The 6674-nt window shown below is 42.9% G+C and overlaps 1 protein-coding gene across 1 annotated transcript; it reads left to right on the forward strand.

Annotated features, from left to right (window-relative positions):
• The first annotated feature begins 320 nt into the window (after positions 1-320).
• Positions 321-3756, forward strand: LOC131333012 (uncharacterized). The gene has a single exon (XM_058367312.1). The coding sequence runs from the start codon at positions 321-323 to the stop codon at positions 2607-2609; it is 2289 nt and encodes a 762-aa protein (XP_058223295.1). The 3' UTR covers positions 2610-3756.
• Positions 3757-6674: the final 2918 nt, after the last annotated feature.

The following is a 6674-nucleotide window of genomic DNA, read 5'->3' on the forward strand; positions in this document are numbered from 1 at the left end:
TGTCCACTCGGCACATCTAGGCCATTTATTGCGGTTTTGGATGGCTCGAATTTGAAGAGAGAAAATGTTGGTGTCAGAGGAGAGAGAGGGTTCTTATCTGGGCCGTCCAAAAGTGCAACGGATGGCTCAGATGTGTTGAGCCAACACCATGTGAGATATACCCACCCGGCACCAAAAAAACTTCTTGGGGTTGGAGGAAAGCCAAGTCCAGGAAGGATTATGAGACTAATACCCACCTTCTCTAACAGGCTCTACTATATATAACCCTTCGAACTCTCAGGGTTTTCTCTACAGCCAAATTACCCCCCTAGCTAAATCCAATGTCAATTCCGCAAGAGTTGTACCCAAGCCAAGACGACCCCTCGCATATGGAGGATTTTATCGAGTTTTTGGTGAATTCGGGCCGGTGGCAAGAGGCCGCGGAGAGGCTAGCCAGGGTTTTGAACGACGACACGTTTTATTCGACTAAAGGGAAGACTAAGCATAGGCTATGGCTTGAGTTGTGTGACTTGCTTACGCAGCACGACATGGTTTCTGGGCTGAACGCGGATGCAATTATTCGGGGAGCGATTAGGAAGTTTGCGGATGATCAGGTCGGGAGGCTCTGGACCGCGCTTGCGTATTATTACATCAGGAGGGGGTTGTTTGAGAAAGCTAGGGATGTGTTTGAGGAGGGGATGACTACGATTGCGACAGATAGGGATTTTAGTGTGATCTTCAATGCCTACTCCCGGTTTGAAGAGAGTATGCTTCTTTTTAAGATGGAAGGAGTAATAGTTGAGGATGAGCAAACTGAGGATGATGATGATGAAGATGACCGTTTCGATGTGGCAAAGATTAAGAGGAAGCTGAAGAGATTTTGGTTGTCTGATGATAAAGACGTTGAATTGACAAAGGCCCGGTTTGAGCATCTATTGGATAGGAGGCCAGAACTGGCTAACAGCCTGCTTCTTCGCCAAGACCCGCATAACGTAGAGCAATGGCATCGGCGAGTGAAGTTTTTCGAGGGTAACCGTGCAAAGCAGATTCTGACTTACACAGAGGCAGTTAGGACAGTTGATCCCATGAAAGCCGTCGGGAAACCTCATACGCTGTGGGTTGCTTTTGCCAAGTTGTATTACGAGGATCACAAAGATGTTGTCAATGCAAGAGCAGTTTTTGACAAGGCAGTTCGGGTCAACTACAAGACTGTCGATAATTTGGCTAGTGTTTGGTGCGAATGGGCCGAAATCGAAGTTCGACATAAGAACTTTGAAGGGGCTTTGGAGTTGATGAGGCGTGCAACAGCGGAGCCTTCTTCAGCGGAGGTGAAACAGAGATCAGTGGCAGCCGATGGCAACGAACCAGTGCAGATTAAGTTGCATAAATCCTTGAGGCTTTGGGCATTCTATGTTGATTTAGAGGAAAGCCTTGGTACCTTAGAGTCTACTCGTGCGGTTTATGAAAGGATATTGGATCTAAGAATAGCCACGCCTCAAATTATAACTAACTATGCAATGCTTTTGGAGGAACACAAATTTTTTGAGGATGCCTTCAAGGTTTATGAAAGAGGCGTCAAGATTTTTAAATATCCTCATGTAAAGAACATATGGGTCACTTATCTTTCCAAGTTTGTTAAGAGATATGGGAAATCGAAACTGGAACGTGCGCGAGAGCTGTTTGAGCATGCTGTTGAAGCGACCCCGGCTGAATCTGTGAAACCATTGTACCTTCGATATGCTAAATTAGAGGAGGATTACGGTCTAGCGAAGCAAGCAATGAAGGTATATGACCGATCTACAAAGGCGGTTCCGCCCCATGAGAAGTTGAGCATGTATGAGATCTATATAGCTCGTGCCACTGAGATATTCGGGGTTCCAAGAACAAGGGAAATATACAGGCAAGCCATAGAATCTGGTCTACCGGACAAGGATGTCAAGACCATGTGTATGAAATATGCCGAGCTGGAGAAGAGCCTTGGAGAAATAGACCGTGCTCGTGGGGTTTTTATATATGTGTCTCGGTTTGCGGATCCGCGATCTGATCCTGATGTATGGAACAAATGGAACGAGTTCGAGGTGAACCATGGTAACGAAGACACCTTCAGAGAAATGCTAAGAATTAGAAGGAGTGTTTCTGCAAGCTATACCCAGAAACATTTCATCCTTCCCGAGCATCTGATGCAAAAGGATAAGCAGCCAAATCTCAACGAAGCAATATTGGACGCACTAAAAAAAGCCGGTGTTCCAGAAGACGAAACGGCTGCTCTAGAGAAGCAATTGTTGCCTGATGCCAGTAAAACTGCTACCAAAGATAGTAACAGGAAAGTAGTACTGGGCTTTGTGAGTGCCGGAGTGGAGTCCCAGACCGAAGGAGGATTAAAACTTGCTGCAAATCACGAGAATCTTGAGCTGCCGGAGGAGAGTGACTCGGAAGACGATGAGAGAATTGAGATTGCCCAAGAAGATGCTCCCTCGGCCGTTTTCTGTGGTTTGGTTAGGAAGCGGGAAGAGTGTGCCAATAATGATGGCAATGGAGATGATGGTGCTGCTACTGAAGATACAGATGATGAGGCCCATCTTGGCGCGCTTGAAAGAATAAAAAGACAAAGGCGAGGAGCAATGATTTGAAAACACTTAACACGGGCGATTTATAGATGGAAACGTACTTGCTGCCAATCTGATCGCGACCGCGACCCTTTTGTTCATTTTTCAAGCACAACACTGGAGCAGAAGTATCGATGTAATTTCATAGAATCATTCGGTCTGAATGTCCACAAGCTTTTGCAATTCTTGTAGTAGCAATGTTGAGTTTTCGATTCAAACAAGTAAATTCTTTTTGTAGATAGATAACCACCTAAACGATTAGACAAAGAAATGCAAACTGAGAATGAAATAATGTGGTGCAAAATTACAAATCCCCCTTGTCGCGCGCCACCGGAATTGTCCAAGCTTTCGCTACCATAATTAGCATCCAAAACCTGCCCTCTGGAATTTCGAACAATTACCCCAAAACCTGCATTTCTATCTGATGGATGGAAAAAGGCCGCATCAAAGTTAAATTTCCAGAAACCCCAACGATGACGTTGCCATGAGTGAATATTACTATCCTTAACAGAATAGGGTTCTGGTAAACATGTACATCAATAGATAGCAGCAAGACAATCTCCATTCACAACAAAGCGGACTTCACCGTCTTAACCAGGGGAAGAAAAAAAAGAAGAAGCTTTTCTTTCCTTCCAAATAGCCCAACAGATTTGAAGAACATAGCCAATTCCTGCCAGAGAATCTTCGGAATTATCTAAGTTTTGGATCAACTCTTCAAACCACCAAGCAGCCAAAGTGGTATCTTACAAAAACTAATTCCCAATAACACCACAACTGCTCCACACCTCCCTCGTCCAATTACAACGAAACAAAACGTGTTCTATCGATTCAATCTCCTCAAAACAAATTGGGCGTAAAGGAGACCTAGCACATTTCCTAAAGAAAAGATTTTCTTCGTAGCAAGAGCGTTGTGCAAGACTTTGGGTGAACAGGGATATTCCCCAACTTATGCGAAGCTTTAGAGGAAATGAAAAAGGAGGAGCTAGGTGTGGGTTTTTTTTTTTTTAGAGTGCAACAATTGAAGAGAAAGAGTATAACCTGACTTAACTGAGTACACCCCTTTGCTGTTCAGTCTCCAAATAACGCCAACCTCGTGGTTAGTCCATGAAATTGGAGTAGAAACTAGAAAGGATTTCAGAGCAAACATTTGGGGATGGCGAAAGGATTTCATGGTAATTGTTCCTTTATCTCGTCTTCATAAGAAAGTGAGACATAATAATATAACACAAAAGGGATGGCGAAACCAAATGAAAGTAGGATAAATTAGAAGAAACACATATGTGTAACCTATGTAGCACGGAAACGGACACACACCCAAAAAACAGCAATCTGTAGGAGTGTTGGTGCTTCGTACCATGCAACACACACCCAAAAACACACAAAGGTGGCATCTTGATTCGGTAAAAGTAGAGTTATCACTTATCAGCCAGGATTCAACATAACCGAAAACCATTGGGAAGTACAGAATAACAGTTTTTAAAGATAAAGAAGAAACTGAATCTTGACTTTTATTTCAACGTGTTGAGTTTACAATAACAGAAGCTACTTATAGGAAATTACAACTGAAATGTACATGAAATGAAAAACAAGAACCATCTGCATTTCATCTACCTAACTGCCAGCTGGAGTTTGACCCGAACTAGTTGTTGGAGCTGAATCTAATTTGTATTGAGCTGAGCTGGAAGAGCCTTGACCACTACCACTTGACACACCCCTGCAAACTGAGGGTGGTAGGAATGACAACCTCAGTTTGTCTTTGAGGAATTGGAAACGACCAATAGTGAGGGACTTTGTAAAAATATCAGCAGTTTGTAAGTGAGAAGGAACAAACTTGATAACCAACTGTTTATTTAAAACTTTCTCACGAATGAAATGAAAATCAACTTCAACATGCTTGGTACGAGCATGGAAAATAGGATTGGAAGCTAGAGCTATTGCCGAAATGTTATCGCACCATAGGACAGGAGAATAAGGAACAGAGACATGTAAATCCTTCAAAAGTTGACTTAACCACATTACCTCAGCAGTGGTATTAGCAAGAGCCTTATATTCTGCCTCCGTAGATGATCGGGCCACTGTGGCTTGCTTTTTAGCAGACCAGGAGATGAGGTTAGGGCCTAAGAAAATACAATAACCCCCTGTGGAACGTCTGTCAGTGGAATCACCTGCCCAATCTGCATCTGTAAATGCAGAAAGATGAAGAGAACCTTTGGTAAAATGAAGGCCTTGCTGTAAAGAACCCTGAATGTACCTCAGAATTCGTTTAACTGATGTAAAATCACTGTCCATAGGCTGATGCATATGCTGACAAACAGCATTAACTGAGAAAGAAATATCAGGTCGTGTAAGGGTCAGATACTGTAGAGAGCCAACAATGGTTCTGTATAACTCTGGGTTGGCAAAAGGGGAGTCTGTCACTGAGCTGGAAGGAGTCTTTAAGGAAGAAGGAGAGGCACAAGGCCTGCAATCAACCATCCCAGCTTTCTGAAGAATATCGTGAGCATACTTAGTTTGAGATAGAACCAGACCATCAGAAACTGTGAGCACTTCAATTCCTAGGAAGTAATGAAGAGAGCCGAGATCCTTGATAGCAAATTTAGACCCAAGACCAGCAATAATTTGCTGAATGAGAGAAGAGTTGTTCCCAGTAATGAGGATGTCATCAACATAAACCAAGACATAGACCAAATCTTGATTTTTAGAATAGATGAACAAAGAGGAATCTGCTAGACTATTGTGAAACCCTTGCTGAATAAGACTCTTGGAGAGCATTTCATACCAAGCTCTTGGAGCCTGTTTAAGGCCATACAAAGCCTTGTGCAATTTGCACACATGGGTAGGAAAGTGAGAGCTAACATATCCCTGAGGCTGTTTAAGATAAACATTCTCTTGAATTGTGCCATGAAGGAAGGCATTGGATACATCCAGTTGCTTAATATCCCATCCAAAATGTAGAGCAATAGAAATAACAAGCTTGACTGTTGGTTGCTTTACTACGGGACTGAAAGTTTCTGTATAGTCAAGACCTTCAGTCTGTTGGAAACCTTGGGCTACTAACCTAGCCTTATATCGAGCTACACTGCCATCGGAATTCTTTTTAATTCTGTAGATCCATTTACAACCTATAACAGAAGCATCAGAAGGTAAAGGAACCAAGGACCAGGTGCCTTGTTGTAACAAAGCAGTGTATTCTTCTGACATGGCCTTTTGCCACTCAGGATAAGCCATAGCTTCCTTAAAGGAAAAGGGTTCGGTGAGGGGAGGAGACTGAACCAACAAAGAGAACGGTTGTTTAGGAACAGAAATGCCATTCTTTAGCCTAGTAGTCATTGGATGTGAAGGAATAGGAGCAACAATTTGGACAGGAGAAGTTGTAGGAGATACAGGAGAGGAAAGAGAAGTAGGAGCTAAATCAGAGCTAGTTGAGGCCGGAGACTGGGATGGAGAGTAAACAGGAGGGATAGGAGAAAGAGAGCTAGATAATGAAGTAGAGAGTGGAGAAGAGAGGGTACAAGGAAAAGGAACTCTGAAGACAGGAGCAGTAATGGAATCAGAAGTAGAGGACTGAGGAGTGGAAATAGAGTGAAGATGAGGATAAGGGAAGTCATTTTCTAAGAACTTGACATGTCTAGAGATATAGACCTTGAGAGTACTAGGATCAAGACATCTATATCCTTTAGTAGCAGCACAGTAACCAAGGAAAATACAAGGTGTAGATCTAGGAACAAGTTTGTTGGAAGCATAAGGCCTTAGCCATGGAAAACAACAACAACCAAATGGTTTGAGAAGAGAATAGTCTGGAGCCTTTTTGTAGAGAACATGAAAGGGAACTTGAAAATGAATAGAAGAATTAGGTAAACGATTGATAAGGTAGACTGCAGTGGTAAGAGCTTCTAACCAGAACTGAATGGGTAACTGAGCTTGTTGCAACAGAGTGATGGCAGTCTCAATGAGATGACCATGCTTTCTCTCTGCAACCCCATTCTGTTCTGGGGTATGGGGACAAGTAGTTTCATGAAGAATACCAAAAAGGGAGAAAAATGCAGCCATTAGTTTGTTGAGGAATTCACCCCCATTATCAGACCTAAT

Source organism: Rhododendron vialii, chromosome 7a, assembly GCF_030253575.1.
Source record: "Rhododendron vialii isolate Sample 1 chromosome 7a, ASM3025357v1".
Lineage (NCBI taxonomy): Eukaryota > Viridiplantae > Streptophyta > Magnoliopsida > Ericales > Ericaceae > Rhododendron > Rhododendron vialii.